Genomic DNA, 18375 nt, shown 5'->3' on the forward strand with positions numbered 1-18375 from the left:
AAAGTTCATTTTGCCTGTCAAGCCAACAGCTTAAAAAATAATTAGAGCTGTGTTGAGCCTTTCAGAGGTACAGTAAAACCTTGGTTGTCGAACGTAATCTGTTCCGGAAGACTGTTTGACAACCAAGGCGCGGCTTCCTATTGGTTGCAAGAGCTTCTTGCACTCAAGCAGAAGCCGTGTCGGATGTTCGGGAGTCGAAACGTTAAAAAACAGAGCTGTCCGAGAACCGAGGTTTGACTGTAGTGGGATTTGAGTGGACAACAGTGGGAAGAAAAATTAACCTTCGAACTGGTGAAAGTTTTAAAATTTGGGAAGGCAGAGGAGCTTATCGGTAAAGATGAGGGTGGACAGCATCTTTTCTTAAAACCACAGAGCACTTGCAGTTAGTGGGTAGCCAGGCCACCATGTTCCTTTCCCATTACCCCTTCTCTTGGTTGAAATGCAACAACATCATGAAGTATTTTACAACTGCATGACACAATCCCAGACCTCGCAGTGCAGGGGACAGGCGGGTGTCAGAACACGGCCTGGGGAGGATGTCACTGCCTCTCCCCCTCTCCCCAGATATGTGTTGCTGTCCAGAACACATATAGCATTTACTGCAGCTCATCCCAGTGGTGTAGCATTGGGGGGGGGGGGCACAGCGGTGATTGCCCCGGGCGTAAAATTGTTAGGTCTGCAAAACTTCAGCACCTTGTGCTGCCTCAATACAGCTGTGTGCTTCCGTCACTGGGCTCTGTTGAGAATGACTTCTCCATGTGAACCAGGAAGTGACCTCTCTAGGCTACGGAATGACTCTTCTTTTCTTATATCTGTGCTGTGGTCTCCTGGGTGATGTGGATATGTACTCCATCTGTTTCCCATCCATCCACCGTCACTGTGTGGCCCCGGTTGCTGGCAACTCATGCTATGGCACTGTCTCGGCCACAGCATTCCAGGCATCAGGGTGGGAAGGAGAAAGGGGAGAGCAGATCACTGTCAGAGCAGCAGCTAAAGAAGTAAGGAGGTGGGCAATTTTTCTGAGCAAGTGGATGAGTGAGAATGAGTTATCTGCATTAGCATCTAGACAGGAAAGAAACAAAATTAAGAGCCATAATGCCTGCCTTGCATTTAAGGTAATCATTACAAGTTGCTGTTTTTTATGCTTAGCCAAAGCAATATGAACTTTAGCAACGCGATCACAAGTTTTGGAAAGCTTATGTAATTCTGTAGTGGGTGACTAATTGCAATATTCCTCTCCACAGTGGCCATGGCAACTCAGTGTAAAACTGGGTAATTAGGTCTACTGATTTCAGAGTGTGATGCACACATGATTTAGCCATCAATGCAGAAGCTAGTTAAATAAGGCAATCCTGTACTCATTTACCTGAGAATGAACCCTATTTAACTCAGTGGGAATTTATTTTTGCCTAGACACACATAGACTTGTGCTCTAAAGTTTCTTGGGCATAACCTGTCATCTCCTGCCATTGTGACCAAACACATTAATTTTGGCATCTTTCAAACAGCTAGTAGTTTGGGGTGAGTTTCTTAAAAGAGATAATTTGATCAGGGTTGCTTTTGAAAGAAAGAATTTTCATTACCTGTGGAATTTCGCTACCAAAAACGCACATGGAGTTGTGTGCCAGACACTCATCCACCCCCCTGTACACAAGGCCCTTGTTTTCCACACTTCAAATATGCCTTCCCATGTGTGGGGAGGACTCTTCAGACATGGGAAAGGATGGATTGCGGCAATGACTCATCTGCTTTTTCGGACACTGTCTAGTGGAAATCTACAAACGAAACACATAGGGGTTTTTTTGTCAATTAGAATCCCAAAACGGTAGTACATGTGAATGCAGTATGTGCTTCCCAGATCTATGTTCCATGCATTATTTTTATCTGAGCAAGCTGAATTTGATTAAAATTATTAGCAAGCATTCCATAATCAGATGACTTACGCACACTGACTGATTTATAGACACTGATGGCTACTTTAGACCCACCCAGGTGCCTCAGGCAAGCCCCATTCGGTTGAACATTTTCCCTTTGAATAGCAGGCTCATGATCACCAAACTGTTTTTGAAAGGCTCTCTGGTTCGAAAGAGGTTTGCTATGTGGCATGAGGGTCTGCTGCTCAGAAAACACAAGCCCCAAACTCCCTTGGGTGCATGGAACTAGTTGCATGGTTGTTTGGATCCTGGCCATAATAAATAAGCTGAGCCTTCAGTTATGAAACCACTAATTTTGTAGTAGTTTTGAGACCAATGGGGCAATTCTGAATTAAGTGCTTTGATGACTGTAACATGCTTTTTTCTCCAGAATTATCAACTTGTATAATGCTAAATTTACTTATGTGGAGCTATGTTGAATGGTAGTCATTGAGAGTTTACTGCCGAGCAAACCTTTTGAAATATAAATGATTATTTATTGGTTTTTTTATGTAGAAAAATAGAAGTGCTGAGCCATAATTCTATGGTGAGGGGTGGGGAAAACTGTTTCTCGCAGCTTACCTTGGCTGTTCAAAAGATCAAGTAAACAGCAGATAGAGAGTCACATAAATTGCCTCTGTGTTCAAAGAGTATTTGGGCTTAGACTAATTTTTAAGAGTATCTCTGTATATCTTGAAGACTTAAGTAAACCTTAGCTTGTGGCATCTTAATAGTCATCTCACTGCTGAAATCTAAAAAGAAACCGACAGGAAACTTAATAATATTAAACATTATTTTAAAGGGAGTTCACTTTGGTTTTGAAGGTTCAACCCCCCCCCCACTTTTGCTTCTCACACAAAAAACACTTTTGTAAATTCAGAAAATTTAGGTTGTGAGAAGCAAAAGTGTGTGGGGGGGTGGGGGGTGGGGGGGTGCGTGGGTGGGTGATCCTTCGAAACCAAAGTGAACTCCCTTTAAAATAATGTCTCACACATACCTTTATAGTATTCAGGACATATACATCTAATAGATTTCCTGAAATGTCTGCCAGTAAGGTATTAATCTTTTATAGGTAAAATAAAATTATTGAAAGTCCTTTCAACAAAACAGAGAGCCTCGTCAGAAGGACTCCTAGAAAAAGGAAGGTAAATGTGGAACGCTGTGGTTTGGTCCAGGTTGTAATAATCTGTAAAAGGTTTTCCAGATCCGACTTGCTAAAGACTTTCACATTCAACAATGAATTGCACTATATTATTTCACAATCATTTAAATGAAATTAGAAATTGAACAAATACATATTTTCCTTTCCAGACTCTCCCCCTCCATGAAGCAGCAATTATTTCATATATATTTTTTCATAATATGTGGCCACTCCATTCCGCTCCCGAACTGCTTAACTTTCTCAGTTCTCCTTTTTTCACCTTTGCTGGTTTCTCTGTCACTGGAAACATCTTAAAGCAATTTAAAGTGCTACACCTGAATAAACATGTTGTAAAAGTGTTTATGTATTGAAGTGGGTCAGTTCAAGGTACGGTATTTGGCTGCGACTTCTAATTTCTCTTTTTTACTGCAAAAGGGCTGCCAGGAGGAGGAAGTCTGAGCTGAATTAATACATTTGTTACAGTGGAAGTAGAATGGAAACTGCCTTAACCACAAATCAAACTGCCTCTTTCATTTACGCCAATGATAGAAGTTTTTCTAAGAAATATAGACCCTGGCAGAGAGCCACTGTAAGTTTGCCTTTAAAAGGGAAGCCTATATGCTTATTTGTTTAAGGCTTACTCCTATGACTATTAGTAAGTTCTTTCTCAAGCGAGATTGAGTTTAATGGCATGATACATTTGCAAGGCAGATGCTTCTTTCTCAGAGGATTTTAACCATTTCCCATCTCCTACTTTGCTATAGATCAGAGGGACGTTGCTGCCAACCAGGCTAGCAATTCACAATTTCTTTTACTATTTTAAGGAATTTTGTACGCTTTCCCCTTGTACAGCTGCATAGCTTCACATGACACTGTCTCGGTTTCTGGCGGAACGAAGGGTTCTGCATAATACGTGGAGACACAAAGGTGTTCGGGCTGCCAAAATAAATTCTGTTAAGAGCTGGGGGCTTATTTGTTCAAAATTCATATGGATGCAGCTTTAGTGACTAGCTCCCCCCCCTCTTTTTTCATTTTCAACGCCTTCCTCCAACACTCCTCCACCCCCGGTTGCCCCGGAGGGTCAGAGTCTATAATCTAGTGTAGTGCTCAGTCCTGACTGAACAAATATTATAGAGAAATATGTACATCCCCCTGGGAGTAAAACTAGAGTCAATCATGTACATATTTCAACCTCTATTATATATTATTCCTTGAAAGACTTGAAGCCTCAGCTGTACCTATACTTAAGGCTTTTGGTGAAATTTGAGTAATGCTTTGAAATTATTTATGACTCAGAGTATAAATATGTAGGATGCCTGCCTTTCTCTTTCGTATTGATTTGTGTCGAGTATACAGGATTCCCCATCTGCCATTCTTGTTTGTTTTTTTTAAATTAAGAGGATAGTGGCTTTAAAAAAAACGTTGACTACTTTGCCATCACAATGTGGGATTCTAATAGACACAATATTGTCTTCTAGCGCTATACCGTTTTCAAAATAGATGAGGCTATTCTATGTATGTCTAGCATATCTGCCTTTCACATTACATTTCAGTTGATGGAGCCTGATGAAGTGGACAAGGTGTTTGCAATGATGTGAATAACAACACGTTCCCTTCTCCCTCTTGGCTTATTAAAAGCTTGCTGAGGTGGTACAACCAGGTGGATCCAAGCTGTGGTCAATGTATCCTTGTGGGAGGGAGCGGTGATGCTACCACACCTGAGGAAAAAATAATCAAGCCTGGGACCATTGGTTTGAGACAATGACCACCCAGTCATGAATGGTCCCTTTTGGGGGAAAGGTTGTGGCTCAACAGTTGCAAATACTTTGGGATGAAGCTGATTGCCTTGACCTGTTCCAATTGAGGTTCAGGCCTGGTTATCGATAGGTCTTTGTCATCCTGGGTGACCTTTATCAGGAGAAGGACAGAGGGAATGCAAGCCCATTATTCTTACTTGATCACTCAGTAGCTTTTGATACTATTGATCATGGTATCCTCTTGAACCAGCTCTGTGAGATGGGCATTGGGACTACTGTTTTACAGTGCTTCTGGTCCTCTCTCTGGGGTCAAATTCAGAGAAAAACATTGGGGAATATTTCTGTGGGGTGCTGTGAGGTACTGCCGGGTACTATTTTGTCCTCGATGCCATTTAACATCTCCATGAAGCCATCCAAGGTGGTTTCTGGGAGATTTGAGGTGAAGTGTCATCAGTACACTAATGATACACAACTCTGTTCCTCTGTAACACATATCAGGATAACATCTGTGTAAGCGCTGGACCAGTGCCTGGAGTCAGTGGGGAGCTGGATCAGGGCCAACAAACTGACTGTGGTTGCTGGCAAGATGGAGGCACTGTGTGTAGGCAGCCTACTCTAGATAGCTGTTGCACAGTGCTACTTTGAATACAGTAGAATAATAATAATAATGTTCCAGAGCAATTATTCTAACATGGCTCCTTCACCAATTGGCTTAGCTTATTCTGTGTTTTGGTAAATATGCTTATGTTGATTTATTTTGCAGGTAGGAGTATCAACGTGAAATCTGCTGGCCTTATAGGACGGCATGGTCCTCAGTCAAAACAGCCATTCATGGTTGCTTTCTTCAAAGCAAGCGAAGTCCTTTTTCGATCTGTCCGAGCTGCCAACAACAAAAAGAAAAATCAGAACCGCAACAAATCCAGCACTCCGCAAGATTCCTCAAGAATGCAGAGTGTTGGGGGTAAGACAAAGAATACATAATATCTACAGAACATGTAGAGAACACACAGAACATGTAAATGACACACCCCAGAAATAATGGGAAGCAAAGGTCATGTCCACATGTCATGGTAAGCCATAAACCATGGTTTACCACAATTAGCAGATTGTTCCATCTTTCTTCCTCTTGGTTCATGTTTGGAGGGAAAAACTACAATCCTGAACCTGGGTTTGTAGTTTGTTTTGCTCCACACAAGAGATCGCATGTAGCACGATTGGTAACTGGTTTACTGACCATGATTCGTTGCAGTAACAGTAAGCCAGGGTTGTGGCTTTACCCACCCAGTACGAGCCAGATGGAGACATAGATCTCTCAGGCACAAGTGATTGTGCAGTTAAACCCATTACTTTAAACCAGGGATGCATTGCTTCCCATAGAAGCCAGTGGGGTTTAATCACAGAAGTCAATAGAGTTTAACAGCCTAAGTGTTACTCTTATGTTTTTCTTCTTTCCTTCATACAATGCAATGAGTTCCCCCAACTTCCATGGTGTTGCTCTGTTACCAATATTGCAGCCATGTTTTTTAAATGAACAGAAGTAGCTCTTTCACTGCGTCAAATATTCATTCAAAAGCTGTATTTTAACAGGGTAAATTTCACCCTAAATACAGACTTCCATTGAGAAACAAAAGCCTAACTTGTTCTGTTTATTGATGTGGGACATGCTTAATAGTGCAATTCTATACATGTCTAGTCAGACATGCGGTACTTACTCATAGGTAAATGTGCACATGACTGCAGCCCAGATGTGTAATAACTTAATTAAACATGCAATAATCCTTGGTATATAGACAAACTCAATCCCATCTCAAATATTTGCTGCTCGCCAATGGATACATTTAGGAGTTTTTATATCCGATTTCCTTGTTCTCCCTTCAAAGTATTTTTCTACTAAACCTAATTCCAGTTCCTAAATTATTTGGGTATAAAGTTCATTCAGCCACAATATCCTATGATTTTGATTCCTAGCAGAATAAGCACATGGACCTTGAATCCCTAGTCAGTGAAATTGGATCTTTGGCACCAGATTCTGTATAGTAATGTCACCCTAGCCACTTACCATGCAATGTAATATTGCATCCCACATTTGTCTCTACTAACATGCAGAAATGTAAGGAAGGAATATGGATTTAATTTAGGGAAATTTTTTTTGCATTCTAAATAAGTGTGCGATCAAATTCTCCCCCGCCTTCCCCCTATGATTGGATATTGAATGCTTAGTTTCACATCAAGTGTGCTGAGGCTTTTTTTCACATCTGGGCAGCACTCATCTGTTATGAAAATGCTAAAAACAATTTTAACACTGTGGAGAAAGCTGAAATGATACTTTTACATATATTAGAGGGGTTTGGGTTTTGTTTGTTTTTTTTGAATAAAAATCCACACAGAGCTCATGGGGAGATGGGGACTTCCAAAAAGCTGGTGAGTACATTTTTGTGTTTCTGGTTTAACCCCCCCCCCCAAAAAAAAGCAGCCAGCAAATACACCACATTTTCTCTCTCTCTCCATCCTCTATGCAAGATTAATAGACAGGCCTATTCTGGAAAAACTCTTGAGCAGAAATCAAGGAAGGGAAGCCCCTCAAAGTAGACAGAATTACTCTTATAATGGTAGAAATGCTGTAATGATGAACATTAAGATGCCAAAACAGAATCAGTAAGCAAGTAGGTGTTAACATGGTTGGACAATGAGTGGGCACAAAATATGCATTGACATTCTTAGAAAATCAGTTCATGCGGTAGTCTTTCCTTGATCTGTTTTCTTATTATAAAAAGTAAGCTAGAGACTTAAAACACTCTTTTGACTATGAACATTCTGGAAAAATGAAATCAGTAGAAGTGGAAGGTATGTAACATTTTATACCCATTTCTCTTAACGGTCAAAGTTATTAACTCATTGTAAATATGGGAAAATTACAGCAATATTAGCAGTACAGGTATGGTGCAGGACACACAGAACAGACTGGGATGGCCAGAAGGGTTTGATAATGTTTTCGCTGTATTAAATGCCAATAGACTCAACTATATGAGTAGCCAGGGAAGCTTGTCAACAAAGATACATGATGTTGATGAAGAGCCTATAGTTCTTTCTATTATCTTGTTGTTTTTTGCAGGTTGATGAAAATCCATCATGCTGCTTGCTTTCTGGCAATGGGAGATAATTAGCTACTATTTTTTTAAAATAAAACAGGCATGCAATTACAATTGTATTATCATATCATAGCTGGTTATGGCAGCAGTCAATGAGAGCCAGTGTGGTGTAGTGGTTAAGAGCGGTAGACTCGTAATCTGGTGAACTGGGTTTGCGTCTCCGCTCCTCCACATGCAGCTGCTGGGTGACCTTGAGCCAGTCACACTTCTCTGAAGTCTCTCAGCCTCACTCACCTCACAGAGTGTTTGCTGTGGGGGAGGAAGGGAAAGGAGAATGTTAGCCGCTTTGAGACTCCTTCGGGTAGTGATAAAGTGGGATATCAAATCCAAACTCCTCCTCCTCCTCCTTGCCAGACAGTAAGGTACTGCCCATTAGGTTGGGCCTCTGATTGGCCCATTTGAAGCTGTTATTCTGGCGGGATGTGCTGCCCTGAGATCTTGCCAACTGGGGGAATTCCCAAATGGCTGGCAAACATGTGCAAGCTAATCGCTGGGATGGCAGCAGAGAGTGAGAGACCACAACCACCACCCACCTGAAAAGGGTGAATGCCCATAACTGACATACTTCAGTGGCAGGTTTATTTAGTTGATATTATACTCCCACTTAATGATGCCTTTACAACTGAGCCTCTTGCCTGCTCCGGGTTTTGAGGGAAAATGAGGCTGTAATCTTACATCTACTTACCTGGGAGGAAGCTCCATTGAACTCAGTGAGATGTACTTCTGGGTAGACGTGTATGGGAGTCTGCTGTTAATATAATTCTTTTAAAGCTCCTCTGCTAGTATTACGGTAGTCAGTAATAGCAGTAGTCAGCATGACATGCAATTGCCTGAAACACTTCATATATCAAAAGCAGGTTTCCTGCTATTTACTCATATCATGATGTTTGTAATATCTAAGGAGGAAATAATGAATGCTTTGAACCATAGAAGTATTTATACATTTTATTTCCTTTCTGCAGACTATAACACAAGTGAGCAGAAACAAGCCTGTAAAAAACATGAACTGTACGTGAGCTTCAGAGACCTAGGCTGGCAGGTAGGAGCAATGATCAATCCTATTTTAGACAGCAAAAATAATAATAATGGCAACTGGTGCTTAGGATTCAGGAGGAGGGATGTTAAACATGAATCTTTGCAATGAATCTTGAAATTGGGTCTATAACTCATTCTGTAGTGATTATGCTGGTTTTGGTGAGCTGCTAAAGGAACCTACCTGATCAATTTTCAGGTAATCTAGTTATCCCAGATTAATAAATATTGTTTCATGGAAAATTGATATGCCAACAATTTAGAGACAGGAAAGTAGTGTTGGACCTCACTCTGTCAGCAGTGTCCCTTGTTTATTTCTAATAGTTTCAAAGCAAGGGTCAGTAGCTGCCAGTGGGGGTCTTTGCTAGCTTCCCAACACCACTGTGGTATTGCTAGACCAAGCTGTCTGCTACCTTGCCCCCCCTTCAGGAATTGACAGCAATGTGCAGCTAGCAGAGCAGAAGATCGCCAGTACAATGCTTTGCAGGCAACAGTGGAATATTTGTAAAGTTCACACATATTAATCCACTGACATCGACCCAGGACCTAGAAGAGTCAGGACCGTTACTGTATACCAGGGATGTCCAACAGGTTGATTGCAATCTACCGGTCAGTTGCGGGTCATCCATGGTCGATCACGTGATCCTGATCGATTCCCCCCGCAACAACTTTGGGTCTTCCTCTCCCTTAAAAGCTCAACAACTTTGGTCATTACAATGGATCAAAATAGATCACTGCCATTATTATTATTTTTTGTGGGAGTAGATCGCAGTCTCTTGGAAGTTGGACATCCCTGCTGTATACATTTCTGGGTGGAATTCAATATTCATTTGTGTTTGATTTTTTTTTCTGTTTGATTTTTTGTGTTTGATTTTCTCTCATTTGGCACCTCAACTTCCTTAAAGTATCTCTCTTACCTGCGAAGTACTGAGTTTGTACTTAAAAGTTCTGTTGTTTGTTGCCTAGGATTGGATTATAGCTCCAGAGGGTTACGCTGCCTTTTATTGTGATGGAGAATGCTCCTTTCCTCTCAATGCACACATGAATGCAACAAATCATGCCATTGTGCAGACTCTGGTACGTATGCATCCCTAAATGTAATGAGTGCCATCCTGGAAAAGAGGTGGAAATATGTCTGAATTGAACCAATGGAATGTAAATACATTATCTCATAGATATCAGCTGCTTGCATCAGTCTTTCTCAGGAGACAGTGGAAGTGTGTGCCTTCGGGGGTAAAGTCAAACTGTTGGAACTTGCAGTGCCTGCTGTGGCTGTAGATGCCAATCAAGTTGGGCTTATTACTTGTAACTGCTGCCTCCTGCATTGTTTTTGCTGCATTTGCAGCACTGAAGTGGGCACAAGCCTTGGCAGTCCAGACAGGAAGACCCTCTTCTCAGCCTCACTGATGCTGTCCAAAGGAAAGCAATACATTTGGCACTGGATACCATCGGGGCTTTCTTAAATGTACTTAAGTATAAGAATATTATTTGGGAGACAGCATCCTACACACACACACACACACAGGTTTTCTTGGCTTGCCCTTCTTTCTTTATGTCTTCCCTTGCTTCTGCAGTTTTCAATGCAAAAGCAAGAAAATATCCAGAAACCTCTCTACTGTGCTAACATTTCATTCCAAGCAGATTAATATTTAAAACAAACCACATAATCATATTTCTGTAAGAAACCCTTGAAGCACTGTTATACAGTAACATTCCCATGATATTTTAAAATTTTGACTTGGTCGTTCATTTTCAGGACCAAAAAACATGTGCCTGCATTTCCCACCCCAACTGCAGAGCTGATAACATTTAGTGGGTGGATCTATTTAGAACTAGAAAAAAGGGATCAAAGGGAAAGGATTACCCTCTTCCACAGTACCTTGTTCCAGCACAACCCAGCTTGCTTTTAAGCTTGCAAGAAAAAAGTGTCCTGAGATCTGATCATGAATATCTTGCCTCACCTGTTGTTTGTCCCTCCAGCTGTCATCTTCCAATTTACAGTGGTACCCCGCAAGACGAACGCCTCGCGAGACGAAAAACTCACAAAACGAAAGGTTTTTTCGTTTTCGAGTTGCCTCGCAAGACGAATTTCCCTATGGGCTTGCTTCGCAAAACGAAGCTTGCCCCGGGGACAGCGGGTCTTCTCTTTTGAAGCAAGGGACGGCGGGGAGATCGCTTCTCCCCACCGCCCCTTGCTTCAAAAGAGGTCCGGGGGCAGCGGGAAGCGCTTCCCGCTGCCCCCGGACCTCTTTTGAAGCAAGGGGCTGCGGGGAGATAGCTTCTCCCGGTGCTCCGAAGCTGGGCGGGGGGGGGGGCAGGTACCCCGCAAGACGAACGCCTCGCGAGACGAAAAACTCGCAAAACGAAAGGTTTTTTCGTTTTCGAGTTGCCTCGCAAGACGAATTTCCCTATGGGCTTGCTTCGCAAAACGAAGCTTGCCCCGGGGACAGCGGGTCTTCTCTTTTGAAGCAAGGGACGGCGGGGAGATCGCTTCTCCCCACCGCCCCTTGCTTCAAAAGAGGTCCGGGGGCAGCGGGAAGCGCTTCCCGCTGCCCCTGGACCTCTTTTGAAGCAAGGGGCTGCGGGGAGATAGCTTCTCCCGGTGCTCCGAAGCTGGGCGGGGGGGGGCGGGAACACCTGCCCCAGCTGCCGGGCTTCATAGCGCTGCTGCGAAGCCGGGCGGGGGGGGGGCGGGAACACCTGCCCCAGCCACCCCGCTTCGGAACGCTGCTCCGAAGCGGGGTGGGGGGGTGGGAACACCTGCCCCAGCCGCCGGGCTTCGTAGCGCTGCTGCGAAGCCGGGCGGGGGGGGGGCGGGAACACCTTCTGAAGGTGGGCGGGGGGCGAAGGTCTTTGTCCCCCCTGCCTGCCTTCCCAGGGGCTTTTAAATCGCCCCGGACAGCGGAGAAGTCCTCCGCTGTCCCGGAGCGATTTTAAAATGCTGGGGGTGGGAAGAAAAGCCCTTGTCCCCCCCCCAGCCTTCAGACGAGGTCCGGGGACAGACTGTCCCCGGACCTGGTCTGAAGGCGGTTTCCCTAGGAACGCATTAATTGATTTTCAATGCATTCCTATGGGAAACCGTGCATCGCAAGACGAAAAAACCGCAAGACGAAGAGACTTGCGGAACGAATTAATTTCGTCTTGCTAGGCACCACTGTATATGTACAGTGGTACCTCGGGTTAAGAACTTAATTCGTTCCGGATGTCCGTTTTTAACCTGAAACTGTTCTTAACCTGAAGCACCACTTTAGCTAATGGGGCCTCCTGCTGCCACCGCGCCACGCCGCCGGAGCACGATTTCTGTTCTCATCCTGAAACAAAGTTCTTAACTGACTCTGTAACCTGAAGCGTATGTAACCCGAGGTACCACTGTATATGCAAAAGTCTGGCATGTTCTACTTCAAATTATGTTAGAATTCAGTGTAGGGTGCAGTTTAGGGAACTAATTGCTCATGCATACAACTTGTAATAAAGTCCTTTCCACTGTGATCACATTACTCCAATAAGGGTCAGCCTTTTGTTTTCAGCAATTAGTCCTTGGGATTCCTACATGGCAGACATACTTACTGCATGGGAGTTGGGCTCCAAGACTGTAGCAAACAGACACCTCTATGCTGACGATGCCAATAAGTATCTTTCCTCTATTAGGACACTTGCTGTGAAACAATCAAAAAAGGGCCTTGTTATAATAAGTATTTCCAATTTTAAAAATATTTAAAGACATTTACTGTTCATTTCCCTGGACTTCACCTAAGTATTTCCAATTTTAAAAATATTTAAAGACATTTACTGTTCATTTCCCTGGACTTCACCTAAGTGAAAGTTTCAACCAGGCTGTTCCCAATGAAGTTTGTAACTTTCCAAGAAAAGTTTTATTAACCACACTTTGAAAAAAACAACAACCAGCAGCTTAACTTTCTCAGACACTATAGCTGAATCAGGCTGCACATGGTTAATACACGCCTTTGGGATGTATTTGGCTTATTTGAACTTGGAAATTCCACACACATACACACACACACACACACACACACACAATTATGTGAAATGTGAGGCATTAAAGTAATTTATTTCTAACCTTATGCCGGCACTGACTATTAGATGTGAGCACCTAGTATGACGACTGCAGAATGTGCAAAATCTAGAAATATTCTTTATTTAGGTTAGAAACAGAGGAACAATTTCAAGGCAAAGGGGTTACAATCAGGCATTACAAGCTGGGAAAATTCACATTCCTAAGTGCATTCATTAACTTTGGCAGTATTACTGCTGACCACTATTCTTATTAATCTCTTCCATCTTCAAATGAGAAAGAGGCAAGAAATGATAAAATGAAAATTGTGCTTCCCCTTGCCTCCAAAAGTGAGAAGCCCGTGATACTTCCACAGTCCCTACAAAATTAAACTAGACACACACATTCCCAAAAGTTTCATTTTATTTATTAAACAACCTTAGGAAATGCATGTGCATTTTATTTCTACTAAACACTGTGTGTGTGTGTTTAAAGGATTTATGATTGTTCGAAAAGATCTCTCCCTGGTAAACGATCTTTTCGTGGTAACAGTTATATAAAAGCTGTTTCCCGATTGCCTGTTCTGTGTTCTCTGGCAAAGACTACAGACTTATATCACTGCTGGGCAGATGGCTATAACAGATTTTAACAGTCTTACCAAACAAACGAAACTTATTACTGCTGAAGTTTTTATCCTGGCTTTAATACTCTTTTGTCCTTCCTATTACAACTCCCTTCTCTATGGCCTCCTTGCTTCCCAACTCACCCAACATGTGCAGAATATTATTCCTAACTTGCTTTCAAGTACAAAAGACCCTGTATTTTCCCTCAGTCTCCAATGTTTCCACTACCTTTCCCATTCATTTCAGGAAGCTGTTCAGTATTGCCTTCCATATGGTTATCCAAGCCCATTTCATGGAATGGCCTCCTCCAGTCTCTTCCCTGCTCCTTCCAAAAAGCAATCACATATGCTGTGGTTTCACCCCACCCTTGCCAGCGCTACTGGAGCACCGTAACATACTTACATTGGCTGGAATCCTGAGTTTGCTCCTGCTGGCTGGCAGAACCTTTGAGTTGAGCTCCATTCACTGGTGCCCGCTGTGGCTGAAGGAGAAATCAGTGGAATTTAAGTACAACCATTGCCAACTTGTTGCATTAACTGCAACGGAATCGAAGTTCAACTAACTTAGTCTAGCTCTAACCTAAATCCAATGAAGTTGTTCCACTTGCACAGTGGGACTTCCAATCCCCTTTTCTCCACACCTAGCCCCAAAGCAGATTTGAGGGTGCATGGGGGACACATGGGGAGACGAGAGGGAGGGGTTTTTCTGTAGTGTTAATCCATGACCAACTGGGAAACCTTTATGGGATACAATCCAATGTACCTACTGTATGTCAACGCAAGCAGAAAGTATGGATATAACTCTACAGTCCTGTAGCCAATCGGAAGCCGCCCTTTGGTTTCCAAATGTTTTGGAAGTCAGACGGACTTCCGGAATGGATTCCGTTTGACTTTCAAGGTACGACTGTACAAGCAAAGCCTTAGTTTAACTACAGCTGGATCTAGACACATCAAAAAACCCGTTTCAGTTAAATGCATTGTAAACTTCATACAGGGAAATCCCACTGGTGAAAAACGGGACTCCACAGCGCCATCTGGTGTCACAGTGTTATAACCCATATAAAGGACTTTATTTTTATGAATGTAGCTGAGTCCTACTTGTCTCTCTTCCTTTTCCAGGTCCATTTGATGTTCCCTGATCATGTCCCTAAGCCTTGCTGTGCCCCAACGAAACTGAATGCAATCTCTGTGCTCTATTTTGATGACAGTTCAAATGTTATTTTGAAAAAGTACAGAAACATGGTGGTGCGATCATGTGGTTGCCACTAGAATCGGTTTGTAAAAAAGAAGATTCTCAATATCTTTTTTTCCCTTAATTATAGTAAAGGTGATAGAATGCCTTTTTTAAGGAAACAAGGACCTTTAACAACTTATTCCAGTTTATGTCATTTTTCATTCATGTACAGTATTATGTACATAGTAGCATTAATTTATTTAAAGGTATATAGTTTCTTTTGTATTAATGATATTGCAAACACTTTATTATATTAGTATGTACTAGAATATTGAAGGCAGATTTTCAGCTAATCATGCTGAGATTTATTTCATTTTTTAAAAAAGCCTTTGTATAGTTCTCTATCTTTAACTCAGAAACCCCAGAACTCCTGTGACTGTTTTATATTGTTAAAGGAAATTGAATACATTTGGCTACATTGTGCCAATGAAAACTCTGGCGGGCTATTTATTTAGAAAAGGCACTGAGGAAAGGCTGAAAAAGAGAGAGAGAGAGAGAAAATGCTTAGCTAAAAACAATTCTCCTTTTAGAAGTTCTACTCCATTAGATAAAGAAAAACGCTGAACCGTGTTTAAATAAATAAATGGCAGTTTAAATGCAGGGGCTGAAAGATTGCACATAATTGTCAAAGCTATTTTCTTTAGCAGAAGGAGTGTAACCATAGGAGCTATGTTACCTCTATTTGCTTGTGGGGGTTGCAGATTTTTCTGAAGTCATTAAGCTTTTGGGGGTTGCTTGTTGCCTGGGTCCATAGCTTTTGAAGTTATGGGAGCAGGGCAGGGTGGAATGTAGAAGAACAACCTTCTTACCTCAAGTAAATGCTATTGGTCTATTAAACTATAATGCTACTGCGATGGATTTGTTTGTATTTATCGACCAAAACAAAACACATGAGCCAGTGAGTGAGTTAATGAAATAGAGAATAAGCGAATAATCACACCCCCTGCCCCAAATGCCCTCAAACCAGTCCTCAAAGAGCATTATTTAAGTTAAGAAGAATGCTCATTTACTTATTTCTTGGATTACTTAATCTCACCTTCAAGCATTATTTAATAGGATTTGTGTCTGTGACAGGGAAGTGAGGGTGCACACTGTTGTAGAAATATGTGGTCAGCTGTATGGCATTTCAGAAAAATTACTTTATCTCACTTACAAATAACATTTATTCCTGTTTTTCAAAAATCTGTTGAAATACTAAACAATTACTTCTGTTAGAGTTCTCTTTGACAACCCCCCCTCCCGTTCCAGCTGCTTTTAACTATGTTTTTAATTTACCACAAAGCCTTACTTAGTTAAACTGCAGTTCATGTACTGTAATGCATTTTAATATAGGTATCTTTTATGACTTGCTGTTTTGAAGAGAACTCATGAAGGTTAAAATTAATCTGAGAAGCATTTAAAAAGGAAACGGATTTGCCTGTGATTTAGATAGATTAAAGGTTGTGGTTATTTGGAACTGAATTTATTTTAAATAAAGTTTGAAAAGTGTATTTTGGGTACATTACGTAATATATTTTTGAATAAAGGTGTACCATTTTGAGTGTATGAAATTGAAGATTATATTATTCTTTGAAATGTTCTGTTGAAATACAAGTCTATATTTTAAGATCTAATAAATCTGAAACCTTTGTTTGCTCTGCCATGCCTTTTTTTCTTTCTTGGCTATATTATATGGAAAACGTGCTGAACAGGAATAACCCATTATTATCCAGAGTTGGCTCCTTCTGGCCAGCAAAAGAGCTTCCATTCATGGAAGGAGAGCTCCACTTACGGAATGCATCCTTCTGAGTGTAGATCAGAATTTTTGGATCGACTCCACAGTTACTTAAGTTTTCAAACTGAGTACATCCGCTCAGGAAGAATATAAACAACACATTGACAGAAGTGCAAACGTTACAAAGCATCAAGGTTCTGCAGTTCCAACCCACCACTGCAATTGCATCATCAGTGAAAAGATATTGCAAACAAGGAAAGACAAAAACCAAACCACCCCCGTCTCCTTATGCATTGCTACCATTGCTTCCGTTTAGGGGAAAAAGGAAACTGGCACGAGAATTTTCACATGCTCCAAAGGCTTGTATTTGCTATACGCTACTGGGATTTTAGTTGCACATGCGTCCAAGCATACCTCTTTCTCACAGTAGCTAATAAAACACTTTCCATGTGTCTGTCAATTTGAAAAATACTTGTATAACATTTCCTTGCAAGTCAATGGCCAAGGTCATTACACTTTCATGCAAGATTCTTAAAGAGAGTTTTCTTGGTCCAGTTTTAATTAGTTTAAACTTTCTGGCTCCTGAGAGACCACAGTGGATTCCTGATTATATTCCCAAAGCAGCTAACTAAATATGAAACAAACTACAGGAAACGACGTCTTGCTGCTACAAGAGCTAATTGCAGTTTAATAGGCAAGTACTAATCTACTTGATTCAATTTACTTTGGAGCCCATCATTTTGTAACCCTTTTGGAAGCTACTAGTTTGTCTTAAATAGAACTAAATTTTGAGAAAATTAAATCCCTTGCATTTCTTGAGGCAGTTGATGTAAGACGGCGCTGCAAAGAGTAAATAAAAAAACTCTCATGAGCATGTCATAACTCCATAACTCCTCATGAAAAGTAATACCAAATTAGCAATCTTCTTTCAAACAAAAATAAAGGCAAACTTAGACAAATTGATTAGCTCCTATGCAGTCAATACCATATTCTATGGGCAGATTTTACTCTCTCTGCTTTAAATTGTCTCATTATCCTTGGGGCAGCGACCTATTCCATTTTGTATTCTGTGAAGTATTATTATTACAGATATCACCGTCCATTTATGATACATTTGTATTCTGAATATTTGTATAGTAACAATATGTTTTAAGTGCAACAAGGGGGAGAATGCAAATATTTGATACCATAAGTAGCCAAACAGGCTTAAGGCTAAAGAGAGGCACATAAAGTCATCATATCTCAAGTAGAACTAACAGTATAATGACTTTATAACAAGGAATCTTATTTAGGGTTATTAAACAATGGAGCAATCCAAACCCTTGATCTGCCATTGTAAGTGGTGTTTGGATACAGTGGCTGTTTGGCTCTGCCAGTGGGAGACATCCACTGCTGTAGAAGACCCTGCTATGCTTACTGAAAATGTAGGTGGAAGCTCATACCAGCAGTCACCAGGAGATCCCCGAACTGGGGTGTTTCAGAGGGCAGGGAGTGGATGGAACTGGTGTATCCAATGATTTGCTGGATTTTAATGTGGTGATCTATGTGATGTATTCGGTGGTCTGTTCTTGCCTGAGCTTGAGTCTGGACTAAGGATTCCGAGCCCCTGTGTTCTGATTTGATACATAATATCCAATCACAGAACATTTCAGGGTTTGGGCCACTGCCATTGGCCAATTAAACTCTGAATTATGATTCGCAACTTGGGAGTTTAGGCAGCCAATCACGTTGAAAGTGGGAGTGGTCCAGGCCTTCAAAAATGTATATAAGCAGTTGCTTTGCCCCATTGTCCAATTCTGTT

The 18375-nt window shown here is 41.6% G+C and overlaps 1 protein-coding gene across 2 annotated transcripts in view; it reads left to right on the plus strand.

Moving 5' to 3' along the window:
- Positions 1 to 16489, plus strand: part of BMP5 (bone morphogenetic protein 5) — a 55099-nt gene extending 38610 nt beyond the window's left edge. For both annotated transcript variants that reach the window (XM_082218343.1, XM_082218344.1), the window contains 4 exons: positions 5575 to 5772; positions 8923 to 8999; positions 9959 to 10069; positions 14746 to 16489. In XM_082218343.1, the coding sequence (XP_082074469.1) occupies positions 5575 to 5772; positions 8923 to 8999; positions 9959 to 10069; positions 14746 to 14895 (536 nt within the window). In that variant the 3' untranslated portion in view covers positions 14896 to 16489. The remainder of the gene's footprint in view (positions 1 to 5574; positions 5773 to 8922; positions 9000 to 9958; positions 10070 to 14745) is intronic.
- Positions 16490 to 18375: the final 1886 nt, after the last annotated feature.

This window comes from Podarcis vaucheri (genome assembly GCF_965113315.1).
Source record: "Podarcis vaucheri genome assembly, chromosome: 3".
Taxonomy (NCBI): domain Eukaryota; kingdom Metazoa; phylum Chordata; class Lepidosauria; order Squamata; family Lacertidae; genus Podarcis; species Podarcis vaucheri.